General features: G+C 34.6%; 1 protein-coding gene across 4 annotated transcripts in view; it reads left to right on the forward strand.

Annotated features, from left to right (window-relative positions):
- ATG4C (autophagy related 4C cysteine peptidase) overlaps positions 1-18,790 on the forward strand; it is a 94,444-nt gene that overhangs the window by 62,260 nt on the left and 13,394 nt on the right. For 2 of the 4 annotated variants that reach the window (XM_040470465.1, XM_040470464.1), the window contains 3 exons: positions 1,808-1,886; positions 2,542-2,618; positions 10,090-10,209. In XM_040470465.1, coding sequence (XP_040326399.1) covers positions 1,808-1,886; positions 2,542-2,618; positions 10,090-10,209 — 276 coding nt within the window. Of the gene's footprint in view, positions 1-1,807; positions 1,887-2,541; positions 2,619-7,979; positions 8,620-10,089; positions 10,210-18,790 lie in introns of those variants that run through there. The other 2 variants (XM_040470467.1, XM_040470466.1) reach the window with 2 other exon arrangements.

Raw genomic sequence — 18,790 nt, forward strand, 5'->3', positions numbered from 1 at the left:
ACACAGATTGAGTTCAAGAAGGTGTTCCCCAAATATTAATAATGATAAGCTCTGAGTGTCAGGGTTTGGGGAAATTTTTACCTTTTAATATATATTCTGTGTGTTTTTATTTTTTTACAACCACATTTTTTTTTAATGTTTATTTATTTTTGACACAGAACACAATTGGGGGAGGGGCGGAGACAGACAGAGAGACACAGAATCTGAAGCAGGCTCCAGGCTCTGAGCTGTCAGCACGGAGCCCGACACCAGGCTCAAACTCACCAGCCATAAGATCATGACCTGAGCCAAAGTCGGATGCTTAACCAACTAAGCCACCCAGGTGTTCCACAACAATCACATATTTTTAAGTAAATAATTAAGTTAAAAATACTTTATGGTTTGATTACTTGTTAAAGGGAAAAAAAACATTGGTTCATATATATTTTTTTATTAAAAAAATTTTTTTAATGTTTATTTATTTTTGAGAGAGAGACAGAGAGTGAGCAGGAGAGGGGCAGAGAGAGAGAGGGAGACACAGAATTCGAAGCAGGCTCCAGACTCCAAGCTGTCAGCCCTGACACAGGGCTCGAACCCACGAGTGGTGAGATCATGACCCAAGTGGAAGCCAGACATTCAACTAGCTGAGCTACCCAGATACCCCAGTTCATATACTTTTTATTTTTATATCTTCTAGATATAAAAACATCCTGTCATTTAAGAGAAGGAAAGCATAAATATTATTTAATACTTTGGGGTTTTATAATATGCATCTTATCATTATTAGTCATTTATAAGTTTAGAATACATGATATATATATAGATATAGATATAGATATACACACATACACACATAATATAGGCTAAAATATTGACAAGACCATATTAACTGATTCCACTGGCCATGTTTTTTAAAAGGTATAGAATTATTTGGCCCAGGGGCACCTCAGGTGGCTCAGTTGGTTGAGCATCTGACTCGATTTTAACTCAGGTCATGATCTCAGTGTTGTGGGACTGAGCCCTGCCTTGGGCTCCATGTTAAGTGTGGAGCCTGCTTGAGATTCTCCTTCTCTCTCTCTCTCTCTCCTCCTTTCCTCTGCTTTCTCTCTCAAAAAAAAAAAAAAAAAAAAAAAAAAAGGATTATTTTGCCCAGCCTAAACAGAGTTTTACACTTAGAATAGATGCTGAGGGGCATACTAAATAATTGACTGCGGTATCCCTGATATTTTATGATTGGTAAATAAAATTGGCTTTAATAACAATTATTTTTTGCCTTAGATTATATTGTTTTCATTTTATCTTATTCTAATAAATTTATGAAATAGCATAAAAATGGGTCAAATGAATGCTGTTGATTAGAAAATGGTTTTTAGTTTGGGATTCTAAGACTTGAAGTTCAGTGAAAATAGTAATAAGGTCTAAGGAGTATTTCTAGTATTTTAAAAACTTGATGAAAATACTATATTGATCATGATAAGGCTGCAACAGCTAACTGAAAGGGCAAGTGTTTTGGTTTTGGTAGGAACTGTATTGCCTTTATATGGTGACCTTATTTATTTCTGTATCTGGTACATAGTAGTTGTTAATGTTGTTGAGAGACACACTGATCAGAACACTTGATTTACTGTTGAGTGATTTAAAGAAAATGGAAAATAGTGTTTGTAGATAAAAGGATTTTAGAATATGGGGCATATGTAATAAAAATAAAACTGGTGGTGAAAAATTTGGGAACTATGATACATACTAATACTGCTAATACAAATTTGATTGTTTTGAATAATTATCATTTGCCTCATGACTCTAAATCTGTATTAATTTCTTTTGACAGGGTATTTTAAGCCTTGAATATTGTGTGGGTATTATTGGTGGCAAACCTAAACAGTCATACTACTTTGCTGGATTTCAAGGTTAGTGATTTAATAAAACATTTTTATTATTGTTTTCTTTTAAAAATCAGAAGTTAATTTAGGATCATTGGAAACAGGATGATTAACAGACCAAAATGAGTACCTTATAAATTCATCAGTCCTACCATAGCCACTCATTTGTCATTTGGTCCACAACATAATTGGATTCTGTAAAATGTATGTTTAATTTCTGTTATTGCATAAACAGGCATAATTTATTGGTTTCACTAAACTTGAAAAGACATTGCTGCTACATTCTGACAGTTGCTATTTACATATTTACTTTTTACCAGTTTTAGTGGTGCTACTTGATGATAAAATGACAAGCAATATGTTCTTCCTGTCAGGATAAAGTAGTGCAATACATTTTTCATATGCAAACTGTAGAATATAATTGTGTGTTTGTGAAAGTAATTTTATCACCAAAAATTAAATGACAGTCTCATCACTTTATAAAAATTCTGCTTATACAAGCATATTTGATTATGCAAAAGTTAATCTGTCCTGTGCAAACCTATGTTTCAGTCAATGAATATCAGTCTGGCAAGCTGTTACTCCCAGGTTTTTTTCAGCTATTCTACATAGAAATTGGATTGTAAGCAGTGTAATAATAAGGTGTTTTTTGAATTACTTGTCTTCTGTTTTGTCCTTGTAGATGACAGTTTGATTTACATGGATCCTCATTACTGCCAATCTTTTGTAGATGTCAGCATAAAGGATTTCCCTCTTGAGGTACTATGGATAAAGAGCTGGTACTATTTTCTTACCATATGAAGCAGACTCAAATTATTTAGAGATGTGTTAGACAGCTATGCTTTTCTGGTATTACAATTCCAAGTTAGTAATATTTTACTGATTTATAAAACCATAATCCATACACTGGTCAAAGGTTAAATAATTTGTTGCTGAATTTTAATTTATGACATACTTTCTTCTTCATTTATCTTTGTCTCTGACTTGTTAGGTACCTTAGTCCTACCAAAATAAATGATCAAGCCTCCAAGTAATTTTGTAGATAAACAGCTGAATATTACTCAAGAATTTAAAATTAGGCATGTTTTAAAAAAAGACAAAGTGGGGGGAGAAAAAGATGATGGAGTTGGTTTAGAATAACAAAGTGACTTGTGACTATCTGCTAACTTATTTTATGTATAATTGTTAAGTCTTAGTCCCTAGTTAAGTTTCTCCAGAGCTTAGTTGGGTTTCTACTAATTGTTTCAGCTCTCATTTCTTAACATATTCTTTTCCTTATGTTGGTCATTTGTGATCCAGTGTATTATTTTTTAATTTTATTATTTTTAATTTTATTATTTTATTTTATTAAAAATTTTCTTTATTTATTTACTTTGAGAGAGCAGAGAGAGTGCGAGTGAGGGAGGGGGAGAGAGAGAGAGAGAGAGAGAGAGAGAGAGAGAGAGAGAATCCCAATCAGGCTCTGTGCTAACAGCACAGAGCCTAACGTGGGGCAGGAACTCACAAAACTGTGAGATCATGACCTGATCCAAAATCAAGAGTTGCATGCTTAACTGACTGAGCCACCCAAGCACTGCTAAAATTATTATTTTTAAAAATATTTATTTACTTAGTAATCTCTATGCGGAATGTGGGGTTCAAATTCACAACCCTGAGATCAAGAGTTGCATGCTCTACTGACTGAACCATCCAGGTGCCCCTATTATCTAGTATTTCAATTTAGAAAATTTTGAGAGTGCATAGGTGAGACATGTAATTATTTCATGGTTTTGGTTCTTGTTTTCCCAGTTGATGCTTTTATAGACTTTTCAAATAATTTTAATCACTTAAGTGGCATGGATCACTAATTCTCAAAGGCTTGGCAAGTTAGAAATGTGGTTTAATATTTTGTTTTAGTAAGAGCTTGTTAGCTAATAATATCTAATAATATTTAAGGGATAGATTATAAAAATAAACTGTAAGATTAGAATCTGGTTCTGAAAGATACATTATAAAACATGCTAGCGTCTTTTGTAAACTATTACTTGAACTAAAGTACAAGCAACTTGAGGCCAGAGATAAGATTTGCTTTCTGTTTTCTTCCTTCATAGTGTCTTGCATGTAAACCTTAATAAATATTTATAGATGACTTATTGATACTGTGGGCAACACAATAGAATTGTGCTATGTGAACCATGTTGTAATTCTCTTTCAGCTGCATTGTGGTCTTCCTATGTCTAAGTTACACAGTGTATCTGTGACTTGTGACTATCTGTGTATCTGTACCATATTAACTACTTAAAAAAGTAGACATTTGAAATTCAGATGGAAAATTATTCATAGTTTTCTAGTATTATCTAAAATAGGCAAATTAAAAGCTTATTAGTATTGACTATCTTGACCAGTAGAGACTATTCATCTGATATTTTGAGAGATTCCACAAAGAAGCCAGGTGAATGACTATCCTGGTTATGTCTACACCAGCAAGATTAGAAAGGCTGCAGCTCACTTTGGGAGGCAGGTGCAACACACTTCATGAGTAAGTCAATAAAGCTTGAAGTGGGGTGTTAGTAGTGGGAATGGAAGAGAGGGAATGATTTTGAGAGACTGCAAAGTAAAATTTGGTGAAATCAAGTAACTTCTGAAATGCACAGAAGCATTTATTTCTTATACATTGGGACATTGAGAAAGTGGGTTTAGATTTATATTTTTGAGATGCTAGAAGAGTATCTCAACCTGTCTGGATAATTCCTCTGGACAATTTTTCATTTTTCTCAGTTCAGGCATTTGTCTTAGGCTATTTATTGAATAGTATCATTTATTTTTCTATGAGAGTATAATATAAAAACTACAGCAAGTTGTCTATCTTTGTACAGAAATAAAATTTCACTTTTTGCTTTTTATCATATTTAAGCTTAAAATGCTCCAAGTGGAGATATTATTAATCATCCTTGCCTTGGTATGTAGGTTGTTGTATGTATTTATGCTATTGACATTTTGCAGTTGGTTGATGTAATTATATGAGCATTCTAAAACCACCACCCTTATACCTCAATTATTAAAATTATTATTTTTTATTATTAAAATTTTTTTTAATGTTTATTTTTGAGAGAGAGAGAAAGACAGAGCACAAGCAGGGGAGGGGCAGAGAAAGAGGGAGACACAGAATCAGAAGCCATCTCCGGGCTCTGAGCTGTCAGCACAGAGCCCGATGTGGGGCTTGAACCCATGAATTGTGAGATCATGACATGAGCCGAAGTTGGACGCTTAACTGACTGAGCCTCCCAGGCGCCCCTATTAAAATTATTTTTAAAAGCATGTTTATTTGGTCAGTACTTGATTTTATAGACGGAGAAATTAAAATCTTAGCTCTTTTATCCAACACCATGTAAAGAATCACTGGTAGTCTTGATATTTTGTGTGAGTGCCTTGAATCCAATAGGATTATGAAAATTTAAGAAAATAGTGTATCTGAGTATTTGACATTGAAGAAGAGATTTAGACCATATCTTTTGTTGTTCTTATGGTATTGAATTCCAATATATGTAGAGTTGAACTTTAAAAATTTTGAAGCCGAATCAGACCAAGTATTTTTCTTTTTTAAACTACTATTTACTGAGTTCTTTATATGTGCAAGGCACTGTCCTAAGTACTATAGTCTTCTGTTGAATTTTTTTCTTTCCTGTGGTTCCAGATGCTTTGCTTATGTATATATTTGTATGAATTTTCTATTCTTTTTTTTAAGTTTACTTATTTATTTTGAGAGAGAGACAGAGACAGACAAAGAGACAGAAAGTGTGCATAAGCATGCTCATGCAGAGAGAGAGAGAGAGAGAGAGAGAGAGAGAGAGAGAGAGAGAATCCCAAGTAGGCTCCATGCTGTCAGCGCAGAGTGATACAGGGCTTGATCTCACGAACTGTGAGATCATGACCTGAGCTAAAATCAAGAGTCGGACACTTTAATGACTGAGCCAGGCAGGAGCCCCTAATTTTCCATTCTTGTGACACCTTCTTATAAAATATATTCTTATGTATTATTTAATTTTTATATTAACTTTGAAAAAGAGAATTTGCCTCATCTTTATCTTCACTGAGTTTTTAACATTGTGAAGTGAATGTGAAGTAGTCATGTATGTATATACGTCTATAATTTTCATTTAGAGAATGGGGTTTAAAGGAGCAGCATGAATTACCTTAAGGAAAAAAGTTGTGTAAAAACAAGTTGAAATTAGAAGGGAATGAGAAGAACTCAAATGGGCTTTTGCAGTTAGGGTATGTTGAATTGTGGGTTCCCAGTGGTTCAGGCAGAGTATCAATTGTTGGGATGACAGGACTAGAAGATACATATTTTCATTATTATATATATAAATATAAATATATACATATAAATATATATATTTATGTGTGTATGTATTTAATAAGACTTCTTAAACCAGAGACTGTTGTGTCATGTTATTTATGATACACTTTCAGAATGACTGGTGCTAACTCTTACAAATAACAAATTCTATTCTATTATTAAGGCAATATTTGGTTACTAAATATTAATATTCTGTTAATAAGGCCTTATAAATAGATGTATTAGTCTATTGTGATTCCTGGGCCCCCAGTTTCAAGTTTCAGATTTTAGGAGTTCCATGCAGTAGTGGTTATTTTAATCTATCCTAGTAAATTCAGAGAATAGTGGCATTAAAGCTATGAGAATGATGTGATGTGATTAGACAGATGGATGAGTGAATTCATCAGTGAAAGATGTACCCTTTATGAATTACACATGTGAACTGCATATAGTAGGAGGTGCTTTGTAGTAAGGGTATTCTCTAACTCAGGAAGCTCCATCTAAATCACCAGAATAGCATAGCTACACCTAAAAGTATTTGTTTCAGTATCATTTGTATGTTTAGGTAAGAGAGTCCACTATTCCAAAAACTAAGCTTAGAACAGTGCCTGGCATTTAGTAGATGCCTAATAACTATTTGTTGAGGCAGTGAATAAATAATGTATTAAAAAATGAAATAAATAGGAATTGACTCACCATGACTAGTTTTTTCAGAAACGCATTTCATTGTCACAGAAGTATATATAGCAAATACTCCCTAAAATGTGTTTGTGAAGTAAAAGGTGCTACTCTTACCAATCATCAGAATTTTAAAAATTAAAAAACAAATCGTAAGTACAGAGCTGAAAGAATTATCACAAAGTGAATACAGCTGTGTAATGAATGCCCCTTGGGAAAATATTTTAAAGTCTAACTTGTTCGGTGACAAACAAATAATTCTGAATTATAAGTTAATGTTAGTTTGACTTCAGAACCTTCTAAGGTGAACCAAAAAACATAATTTTAAGTTTTAATGGTATAAAATGCCTCTTTGTGATACGAGTCCTAGTACTCATATAGTGACACCCAATAGCAATTTCAATTTTCAGTGATCAGAGACTTATATCTGTGTTTTTGTGAATAATTTAAAAAGTTCTTTGTAGATATCAAAACAACCATGAATAACAATATAGTGTTTGTCATTACTGTCTATGATGACTGAGGCAATACAGTGAAATTGCACTAAGCCTATTAGGTTTAGTCTTATTGGTTCTTACATGAAAATAGTAACATAGTATATGTAATGTAGGACATCCTTGTAGTTGAATTTAAAAATCCTTTGTTGGACCCTGTACAAACTTTTGGCCCTTCTTACCTATCCTCAAGTAGTAAAAACTAAATACACATTCTTTTAAATTTTTTTTTTTTCAACGTTTATTTATTTTTGGGACAGAGAGAGACAGAGCATGAACGGGGGAGGGGCAGGAAGAGAGGGAGACACAGAATTGGAAACAGGCTCCAGGCTCTGAGCCATCAGCCCAGAGCCTGACGCGGGGCTCGAACTCATGGACCGCGAGATCGTGACCTGGCTGAAGTCGGACGCTTAACCGACTGTGCCACCCAGGCACCCCTAAATACACATTCTTTATTATTGGCTTTGTAAGGAGTTGGGTAAGTGACTATTTTTAGATACCTTGTAGGTAGAATATCTTTTTGTGACTATGACATAGAGCTATCTGTGCCTTACACACAGACTCCTTATACTCCTGTAGTTAACTTATTGTTAACTAACACATTTATATAGCTCTTCTGTGCCTCTATAGATCTGTTTTCAATAAAACAGATAATTAAGCAGGTGAAACAGTTTTGGAAAATGTCCAACTAAGACAATACTTGTTTTGACTGGTACTCTGGAGGTTCTCACTATATAAAGTAAGTATTAGGGGTGCCTGGGTGGCTCAATAGGTTGAATGTCTGACTTCAGCTCAGGTCACAATCTCATGGTTCATGAGTTCAGGCCCTGCATCAGGCTCACTGCTGTCAGCTCAGAGCTGACAGCATTTTGGACAGCATAGAGGATATTTGCATATCCTCTAGTGATAATATGGGACTCTAATTGGATCACTAGGATATATGGGGAGAGGAAAGAGTGATTTTGACTGATTCACCATAAACAAATTTGGAAGCCTATGTTTTTCTGTATTTTAATAAATAGTTTAAGTTAAAATCCCATAGTTTTAGGCATTAAATGTAGGGACATTTTCAGTTTATGAGTTCAGATTCAGCCTTGATCATTTCTTAATTGAGCTGGTTCTTTAATCAAAAAATATAAAATACATGACAAAGAATTTCTCACACCCATCTCCCATCTGCCCAGTTTTTCTCTCTCCTCTAAACTTGGTATATCCTTTTTTTTTTTTTTAAGTTTATTTATTTATTTTGAGAGAGACAGAGACAGTATGAGCAGGGGAGGGGTAGAGAGACAGGGAGAGAAAGAATCCTAAGCAGGCTCTATGCTGGCAGAGCAGAGCCTGACACAGGGCTTGAACTCATGAACTGTGAGATCATGACCTGATGATCTCATCAGTACCACAAACCTGAACTGAAACCAAGAGCTGGATGCTTAACCGACTGAACCACCCAGGCACCCCAATTTTGGTTACCCTTGCAGAGTTTATTTATACAAATGTAAACAAATGTGACTATATATATATATATATTTACTTATGGTCCTCCTTTTTTTACATATAACCTTTTTTTATACATACAAAAACAGACTTTGGTGGTAGCATCAATGATTTTTAAGGACAAGACCTCTGAGCATTCAAGCAGTTTAAAAAAAAATCTTTTAAGCAAAGCACCAGAATGTGGTAATGAAAAAAAAAAAAAATTTGGAATTTTTAGTTTTTTTTTTTTTTTTAGAGAGTGCATGCAAGTGGGGTAGAGGGAGAGGGAGAGGGAGAGAGGGAGAGGGAGAGGGAGAGAGAGAGAGAGAGAGAGAGAGAGAGTGTCTTAAGCAGGCTCCATGCCCAGCACAGAGCCTGATACGGCTCAAATCTCATGACGCTATGATCATGATCTGAGCTGAAATCAAGAGTTGCTTTACCAACTGAGCCACCCAGGTGCCCCTGGAATTATTAGCTTTATATTCTACCCTTTTCTTTTGTATTTTCTGAAGATCCCAGACTCTACCAGTTAGCCATATCTCACTAGCAAGAGTAGAGAGGCTAGAGCAGCCTCCCTAGCCAATTTATATCTGTGGCACTGTGACTACATGAGAAAAAGTGAAGTGACAGGAAGACTGGTAAGGAGGATAGCAAGGACCATTATAGAACCGTTTACAACTGTGTCCCGTACAGGAATAAACAAGAACTTAAACAAGTAGAAGAGTGAGTTGGAAGAATATGTAAGTGTGTATGAATTGTGTCAGATGCTAAAATTCTCAAGTTGACCTATTTTCATATCATTATGGAACATTTACATGAATCTGTGTATTTGTTTACAATGTCTTGATATCCTTATTAAAAGGTTTTCTAACATTAAAAAATCTCAAAAAACAGGCTTAATTGAACTTTCATAGAAATAACTAACTGAATTCTAAACCTTGTGCTAGCTTATGTATGTCTTTTTCAGTGGCACATTTTTCTTCCCTTCTGCAAGTGTTCAAAATGCATGCCATTTTTGACACACTTCTTTTCTTCTGTGGAATGGCACTAATATCATATACGGTGGAGATTTGGTAAACTGAATGTAAATAAAGCTTTGGGGGGTGGAAAGGACCATTTTCATATGATAGACTAAAGCACTGTTCCAAAGCATATTTATAATTTTGAGAAAAGTTAAATGGCAAATTTTAATTTAAGTAATATCTTGTATATACTGAAGTCCATCAAATAAAACTAAATTAATCCTAAAGACCTTTTAAAATTACAGACATTCCACTGCCCTTCTCCCAAAAAGATGTCATTTCGAAAAATGGATCCTAGCTGTACAATAGGATTTTACTGTCGAAATGTTCAGGACTTCAAACGAGCTTCTGAAGAAATCACTAAGGTACTTTTATTTAAAATATTATATTTGTAAATGACCTAGTTTTTATTAGAGATAGCCTATCAGAGGACAGAAATCTGTAAATTATTCTTTTGTAAAATTTCCCCTTGAATGTTAATATTATCAGGAATACTGTGAACCAGAAAGTAAAACTACTTGGGGACTCCTAGCCTTTGAGACTAATAAAACCAATTGGCTGAAAGTATCAATTGCCCCACTAGGTGGCACTGTTGAAATAAAAATCCCTTCCCAAACTGTAGCCATGTGCAAGCAATTAGGTTATATTTTATTTGAAGAGGATTTTAAAAGGGCAATACCTTAGGGGGTAGAAAAAAATTAATGAAGTATTTGATCAAGCCAAATTGTGCATTATTTCTTGTTAGTCCAAGTGCTTCTTTGATTTTTTTTAAAGAGAAATGGTATTTTTGGATTTCTCAGAACTGCTTTATTAAATGAAGTGTGTTGTTACCTTCCAATAAGCTTGTCTAATCTGATCTATTCTACTTATAGGGTCTTTGAAATAGGTTTATTTAACTCCTTCTCATTACCTTTAAACTTTAGCTTTTTTTTTTTTTTTCTTTTGGTCCTTGAGTACTGCTAAAACATAGAACCTTAAGGTCTGTCTATATTTAGTACTTTAGAAAATAAAAAAAGATTACTTACTTAGGAAGCAAGCATAACTGGATGGCTGTCTTTATTAGTATCAGTAGTTATAGGCTATAATTTTATGGTAAACAAAACCAATATTAGAATCATTTTTGGAAATTTTTAACTTGAGCTCAGGTATAGTAATACCTCATTATTGATTTAACTTCCAGTTAGTTTTATTCCGGAAAATGGACACAGTGGGCTGAAATTTGATCTTTACAATGTAAAAACATAATGAAAAAGTTAAATAAGAAGTTTCATATAAGTGAAGAGTAGTTTACTTGACCTGCCATGTAAAAGAGGAAAATTAACAGGTACATGACAGAAAAGTGAATGAGAAGAGAAAATGAGACACAGGGGAACTTTACTTCTCATTTCTCAGAATTGTTGTCTTTTCATTCTCCTTTTTTAACCCAGAAGGCCAAGTGAATGTAACAAAATGTGTATTCTCCATTTCCCCCCTCTTTCATTACTTGAAGTTAGTATATACACTTGTATATTTTTGTTTGACAGTTCTGTCTTTATAAAGTACCATGTAAAATATGTGCTAAAATACACCAATCCAGGTGATATTGTAATAGAGATTGAGGTTGACCATCATTTCCCATTAGAAAGTTGTGTTTTTGTTTCCACTAGTTTGTTTTCTATCCAGGTGAAAATAAGTACGTTTAGAACAGTAAAAGTCTACTCCTGGAATAGAAACAAACCGAATTATTATTACCAAAGTGAAAAAACAAGATTCACAAATGAGTTACATGTTGATATTCTCTGATTAAAACTGATACTTTTTGTGGTTTATATACACATACATACCTATTTATATCTATATTATGGTTTTTACATGGGAAAATACTTAGAAATTATTGCTCATGATGCATCAGAGTAATTATGCAATATTAAAGCAAAGGGAAGCAATACTGAAATATCATGTGGAAGTACTGAGAATTTTGGTAGAGTCCATTAACTTTCTTTTAATAACAAGGTTGTTTCTTAAGTTAGTAGTTTTTTGTAGTAGTGTCAAAAACTCTTGGTCGATTAATAACCTGATCATTTACTTTTGCTTGGAAGGTTGCAAATTAAGTAGTTTTCCTTCTCTTCTTAAAAACTGAACTTGGTGTTTTTTTTGTTACACTGTTATTTTTTTCTCTTTAAAAATTAAAACAATTTAAATTATTTGATTCAATACAGGATATAATGTCAGTTGTCTCATTTTGAAAATGAAGCTAGGTAGCCTAGATTCTCATGTTTAATTTGTAATGTGGTATGAATATTCTAATGCCTTATACTACATGATTTTTAAAATGTTAATAAAAATTGTGAAATTAATTCACTGTTTAGCAGGGCTCAGCCCAGCAAGTATCTGTAACTACCATGTTGAAAGGATAAAATGACCAAGCCATAATCCCTGCTTTTGAACAGGTCTAAGGCTTCTGCCCTCGAATAGCATTTATAGGCCAGGAGAGAGAGAATAAGACAGGTAGACATACATTACATTGAATATGATAAGCACACATACAGAACTAGAAATAAATTGATAGCGGAAGGAAGGATGTTGAAATGAGAGCAATGTCACATCCCAGTCACAGTTCTTTACTGTGATGGTGATATTTAATTTGGGCCTTAAAGTGTAGGCTTAATTTCTAATGGCTTATTAAGTAGAAGGAAGGGTGCTTCAAGCAGAGGAAATAACAGGAGGAAAGGTATTGGAAAAGGAAAATGTAGAGCTCTTCTAGAGAATGGCAAATAGTCCAATTTGTTAGGTGCCAAGGGTACACGTAGGGTAGGATTTCTGTCTTCTGACTGCCTAAATTAGGATCCTATATGGCTTGGGAGTCTCCAGTTCTAGCAAGCCTTCCAAGTAGTCTTGTACACCAAATTTGAGAACCACTGGTGTTAAGACAGTACAACCCAAAGTGTATACTTGATGTTTTTAGGTAGCACCAGGGTAAATTATCTTAATATTTATATGTTTATTTATAATCATATTAGAAAAATATAACTGGCATTTTAAACATGGTTTCCTATGAATTAGTGATTTGTAACAGGCTACTTAAGTTAAAAACTATGAAAAGAAAAATAGTCACTAATTATAACAGAGATGGCATACATAACAAAAATAATGAAGGAGGCATATATATGTGCAAGGCTTGAGAAACACTGCTACAGGAAATAGCAAAGGATGAGGCTAGAAAAAGAGGTTGGAATAATATCATGGAGAGTCCTGAATGCCAGGCTGAGGTTTGTACTTCAGCAGTATGTTGATTTTATTGGTTTTTTAAATTTCAAGCATACAGAAATACAGAGAATAACTTAATAAATACCCGTGTGCTACCATTGAGCTTAAGGGGAAAAAAACCCATATATAATTGAATTGTATTAACTTTCCCCAATCTTATTCCCTTCCTTCCTTCCCAGTGGTAATTACTATCCTAAATTAATATATAATACTCATACTTCATATATCCATAAACAATATATTTTGCTTTGTATGTTATTAAACTTATCATTAATGGTATGTTTATATAAAAATGTACAGATCCTGCAACTTGCTTTTTCATTTAATAGTGACTTAGAGATTATATCTAATGTCTTGGTGTTGCTTATTCCTAATTGCTGAGTAGTAGTTTTATTCAAACTGTCTTTTGTTGATGGTCATCTAGCTTGTTTCAATTTTTAATTACAAATAATGTTTATAAGAATATTCTTGTCCATATCTCTTCATGTATGTGTAGTACTTTAACTGGAATTATGTTAAAATACTCTAGATATGCTGGAGTGGAATTACTGCGTCACAGGGTATGCATATTTTTAGATTTGTCAGATATTGTCAAATGCTCTCCAAAGTTATCATACCAACAGTATATGAAAATTTCCAGTGCTCCATATTACCACTTGATATTGTACAACTTTTACATTTTTAACCAATCTCATGTATATACATAGTATCTCTTTGTAGCTTTAATTTGTATTTCTCTGATTAATAGTGAAACTGAATGTCTTATCAAAGTTTATTGGTCCACTGGTTCCTCTTTTGTGAATTTCTTACTCATTTCCTTTCTCTAATTCTCTATAAAGCTATTTGATTTGAAGGAAATCAAATCAAATTTATAATTCTGGATACTATCACTTGTTGGCTCAACGTGTTACAGATATATTCTCCTAGGCTACTGTTTTCACTTGTCAATGATATCTTTAATTTTAGTCAAATTAGTAAATCTCTTTCATTATGGGTTTTGAATTTTCTATCAAAGAAATGTGTAATAACCAAAGTCATAAACATATTTCTTATATTCGCCTACATTTCTTCTTCTTTTTTTTAATGTTTATCTTGATAGAGAGAGAGCTAGCAGGCAAGGGGCAGAGAGAGAGGGAGAATTCCAAGCAGGCTCTGAGCTGTCAGCACAGAGCCCGACGTGAGGCTCAAACTCACAAACCATGAGATCATGATCTGAGCCAAAACTAAGAGTTGGCCTCTTAACCAACTGAGCCACCCAGGAGCCCCACATTCTCCTACATTTCTTCCAAAAGTATTAAAAGTTTTATGTTTCACATTTAGAACTTGTATATGTCTTAAGTTATGTATCTTTTTTTAAAAAAACATGGATAATTGGTTCCAGCATTCTTTATTAAAAGACTTGCTTTGTAGTGCCTTCTTCAAAGACTTGGATGAAGACAGAGCTGTAGGATGGGAAGAGGAAGCAACTATTTTGAGAGAGTTTGTGAAAGTAGAATCTATAAGACCAAGCAGCCACTGGGACTTGAGGGCAAGTGAAAGAGAGAGTCCAAAAACAAGTCTGCTTTGCAGACTTAACAGACACTTAAATAAGTGTCTAGGAGAAAAAATTAATTGCTGTTAATATGGTAATTCATTTAGTCAACAAGAGATTTGAGTGCTCTCACTTCTACCACTCCACCAAAACTCCTCTCAGGGTTGCTGATGCCCCCCACATTGCTAAGTCTATGGGTCATATCTTAGTCTTCATCTCACCTATCCTAACATTTGTATCTGTCATAGCTGAACACCCATTGCACCTTTGTACACCCTCTTTATTTGGCTTCTACAACCACTATCTTGGCTTTTCTCATTCTTCACTAGTTTTTCCTTCTCAGTGTGCCTTTGTCTGCTCTTCTTCCCAGTCTCCTCATGTTGGAGCACTGCAGGACTTAGTCTTTAGTTCTCATGTCTTTATCTTAGTGATCTCATCTAGTCATATAGCTTTATCAATTATAAGTCAGTTAAGACCAAGATCATATCTTTAGTTCCCACCTCTTTCCATTCATAAATTGTATATGTCCAGCTGCCATTCAGCATCCCTTGTGTTGTCTCATGCACATATCCAAAATAAAATTCCTGATCTTTCTTTTCAAGCCTATTCTTCTTCTTTTTTTTAATGTTGATTTATTTTTGAGAGAGAGAAAGCATGAGTGAAGGAGGGGCAGAGGGAGGGAGGGAGACAGAATTCCAAGCAGGTTCTATGCTGTCAGCGCAGAGCCCAATGTGGGGCTCGATCTCATGAACCATGAGATCATGACTTGAGCTGAAATCAAGAGTCAGATGCTTAACTGATTGAGCCACCCAGGCACCCCCCTTTTCAAGCTGTTCTGCTCATAATTTTCCTCATCTCATTTAAGGGCAAATTTATCCTTCTATCTGCTGAGGCCAAAAGCCTTGGAGTTATCCTTACCTCCTTCCTATCTCTCCTATCCTAGAACCAATTATATGTTTAATATATATCTAGAATCAGACCACTTTTCATACCTCTACTGCTACTATAATGGTCAATGGCCTAATTTGTTTCTAAGCCCCCTTCCCCCGAACCTGTTCTCAACTCAGCAGCCTTGCTGATGTTTTTAAAACTTAAAGCATACTACTCTTCTCCTCAGAAACCCGCACTGACTTTCCATTTCACTTACAAGTAAAACAGTTCTTACCATATCCTCCAAGGCCTCAGATGATGTGTGTCTCCATGCCCCACCCTCTTACCCTCACCCCTCATGTCTTACTCTGCCCTCTTTCATTCTGTTTTAGCCATGTTGGCTTCCTTGCAGATGTCTAACCTAATAGGCTCCTATCTTAGTGCCTTTGCAATGGACTGTAATGCTTTTTCCCTCATATCTGCAGGACTGATTCCCTTGCTTCCTTTAAGTCTTGGCTCAGATGTCTCCTTAATGAGGCTTAATCTGACCACCTTATTTAAACAGTTTTCCCTACCATTCCCTCTTACCTTGTCATTCTATCTTTTTCAAGGCACTTACTACTTTCTAATACACTATATAATTTACCTGTTATATTATTACTTATTATATAGATGTATTATATTATATATTTACCTATTATATTTATTATTATCTGTATTCCCCAGTGGAATATAAACCTCACAAGGGCAGGAATGTTTTGCCTGTTTAGGTCACTGATGTATCCCAAACCTTCTAGAACAGTGCCTGGCCCATAGTAAGTATTCACTGAGTTTGCTGAATGACCATCTAGAATTGGGTTTGCAATGGTGAACAAGAAAGTTGTAACTCCTGGTTTCATGAACTGATAGTCAAAGTGGACAAAATAGACATTAAATCTACAAATAAATGCATAACAAAAATGTTAAATTCCGTTAAAAATATAGTTTATAGGCAAGGAAAATAGGAAACACAATTTAATTTGGGGAGTGAAAAAACATTTTATACGACATACTCATTGTATTTTCCTTAAGGTTCAAATGAAAGTTTTATTTGGTCTATGAAATCTGCCCTATTTGAATCTACCACACAATTAGTAAAAATCAGCAAGAGAATAGTAAGGGTCTTCCTACTATAATGAACTTAATTGTTAGAGTTTCATGACTTGCTTTAAGAATGCTTCAAAACCTTGAATTGGGAGATGAAATGAGCAATAGAGTTTGGCATGATAGAGACAGCAGAATTTCAGATAGAGTTAGGAGTATCTTTTATTTCATTGAAATGGTCAATCATGGAATCTCTGTGGATAAGGAGGCAAATGGACTAGAAGAATTGAGAGAGGTGGAAAATTTTAAAGTCAGGTGAATTTGATGAAGATACACTGGGAGTGCATCTAAAACAATCCCTCTTGGGACACCTGGGTGGCTCAGTCAGTTAAGCATCTGATTTTAGCTCAGGTCATGACCTTATGGCTCGTGAGCGTAAGCCCTGTGTTGGGCTGTGTGCTGACAGCTCAGAGTCTGGATCCTACTTCAGATTCTGTGTCTCTGTCTCTTTCTGTCTCTCACTGGCTCGTGCTCTGTCTCTGTCTCTTAAAACTAAATAAACATTAAAATTTTTTTAAATGTAAAAAAAATAAAAATAAAAAAAAAATACAAACCAACCATCCCTCTTTCATCTTCCACTTCTTTAGACTTCAGCATCTCTATGGCATAGTTCTATTTAATCCTGTCTCTGACAATCCCCTCCCTCCCTGTCTCTAAGTAGTTAATCATGTTGTTAAAATCTTTCATGTCCTTTTTGTTCCTGCAGAGTATGTAAGATATGTGATAAAAGTTTCCAACTGTAATTGTGGGTCTGTTTCCTTTAAGTTCTGTTGCTTTGTTTTACATATTTTGAGGCTATGTTATTAGTTACATACAAATTTAATATTTTAGGTCTTAATGAATTAACTCTTTTATAATTATATGACCCTCTATCTCTAGTAATATTTTTTCCTTAAAGTCTATTTTTGTGCTTTGTCATATATTTTAATCCTACATATATTTTAAACTCCACAAAGCATTTTGTTTTAATCATTATTACCCTTTCTGATGACCTTCATTCTTTCGTGTTATTTTGTTTCTTTCTGGGATCATTTTGCTTCTCTCTGAAGAATTTCCATTACTGTTTCTTCTAGTGTTGTTTGCTGGTGATAAATTCTCTCAGTTTTTGTTTGTTGATTATAACTTTATTATGTCTTCATTAAAAAACTGAAATAAAAGCAGTCGTACAGAAAAGTTGTAAATATGGTCCAAATAACTTTTTCCTGAGCTACTTGAGAATTAGTTGCCAACATGATGCCCCATAACCCTTGAAAAATTGAGTGTGCAATTCCTAAAGACAACTATCAAAATCAGGAAAGTAGCATTGTACATTATTACCATATAATTCTCAGAAACTATTCATGTTTTGCTAACTGTCCCAGTAATGCTCTGTATAGTAAAAGGCTCCAGTTCAGAATAATGTGTTACATTTATATATACTGAATTTTTAAAAATCTAGGATAGTTCCTCATCTTTCCTTGACTTTCACATGACCTTGATTGTTTTCAAAGATTATGGGCACTTTTGTTTTTGGCTTTATTTTTACAAGATACTTTTGATAATTTTATAGATTATCGCCTCAATTTGTGTTTGCCTGATGTTTCCTCAGGATTTTTCAGATTATGCATCTTTGTCAGGTGTATCACAGAAGTGATTCTGTGTGTTCTTACTGCATCCTAGTGGTTCGCACATTATTTAAATTTGTCTTTTTACTGATGATGTTAACTTTGATCAGTTGATTAATATCTGCCAGGTTCCAGTCTGGCTTCCACATACTCAGTAGACCAGGATGACTTCTCTGACCCTGGCACGGATGCCTGTTTTGTCCAGCTGCATCTAGTGGCTTTAGAAATGAATTGTTTGGGAGGGGAAGGAATGATGAAGAGGTTGCCTTCATTATTGAAAAATATTTTTGCTGCACAGAATTCTATTTTAGCAGTCTTTTGTTCAGTACCTTAAAGATATTTATTCCTGGGGCGCCTGGGTGGCGCAGTCGGTTAAGCGTCCGACTTCAGCCAGGTCACGATCTCGCGGTCCGTGAGTTCGAGCCCCGCGTCGGGCTCTGGGCTGATGGCTCAGAGCCTGGAGCCTGTGTCCGATTCTGTGTCTCCCTCTCTCTCTGCCCCTCCCCCGTTCATGCTCTGTCTCTCTCTGTCCCCCAAAAATAAATAAACGTT

This window comes from Herpailurus yagouaroundi, unplaced genomic scaffold, assembly GCF_014898765.1.
Source record: "Herpailurus yagouaroundi ecotype Mexico unplaced genomic scaffold, PumYag 77, whole genome shotgun sequence".
NCBI lineage: Eukaryota > Metazoa > Chordata > Mammalia > Carnivora > Felidae > Herpailurus > Herpailurus yagouaroundi.